Source organism: Penaeus monodon, chromosome 21 (assembly GCF_015228065.2).
Source record: "Penaeus monodon isolate SGIC_2016 chromosome 21, NSTDA_Pmon_1, whole genome shotgun sequence".
NCBI classification, from domain to species: Eukaryota; Metazoa; Arthropoda; class Malacostraca; order Decapoda; family Penaeidae; genus Penaeus; species Penaeus monodon.
This window is the reverse complement of record NC_051406.1, coordinates 41,393,537-41,394,186: the sequence shown is the minus strand read 5'-3', so window position 1 is coordinate 41,394,186 and position 650 is coordinate 41,393,537. Positions and strand designations below refer to the sequence as shown.

At 54.2% G+C, this 650-nt stretch overlaps 1 protein-coding gene across 1 annotated transcript in view; it reads right to left on the bottom strand.

Annotated features, from left to right (window-relative positions):
• Positions 1-70: 70 nt before the first annotated feature.
• Positions 71-650, bottom strand: part of LOC119586676 — a 2,591-nt gene continuing 2,011 nt past the window's right edge. The window contains exon 2 of the mRNA XM_037935411.1: positions 71-619. Within this exon, the coding sequence (XP_037791339.1) occupies positions 71-619 (549 nt within the window). The remainder of the gene's footprint in view (positions 620-650) is intronic.

Below are 650 nucleotides of genomic sequence, written 5' to 3'. Positions count from 1 at the left end.
TTCATATATGCCGCGAATATTGCCGCAGTCAGCAGAGAGCTGGATTCTCTCACAAAGGTTGAGCCAGTAGTCATTTGCGCAGCGCCGAGCGATCCGTTGGGCGTCGTTCCTGGCCTTCCTGAGTGCAGCGAGTGACTTCCACAGAAGGTTCCCTCTTGTGGTTAATAAGGGCAGCTCTCTTGGCCTCAATTTTCTGGCTCCAGTTCAGCAATGCCGGCTTCGAACCAATCCGGGTTTTTTGCCCTCTCTTCCCCTTGCCCAAGGTGTCCATTGCAGAGTTGTAGATGAAAACACGGATGTGACTCCACCTCTCTTCAGTGTTGCCACCAGGGCAGTTTTTGAGGACATCCTCAATGGAATTGGCGAAGCGCTCGCACAGGTCTGGGATTGCCGTCTTGCTGGTGTTCATGCGGGGTCGACCTTTCTGCTTAGATCGGTGGATCCGCTTGGGTTGGAGACGGATTTTACTACCGACCATGGAGTGGTCAGTGTCGCAGTCAGCACTGTGATAGCTGCGTGTGGTGAGAACACAGTTCAGTGAAGCTTTCCGAATGATGACGAGATCCAGCTGGTGCCAGTGGCGAGATCTGGGATGCCGCCAGGACACTCGGCGATGCGGCTTGGTGGCAAGGAACGTGTTGGTTATGCAT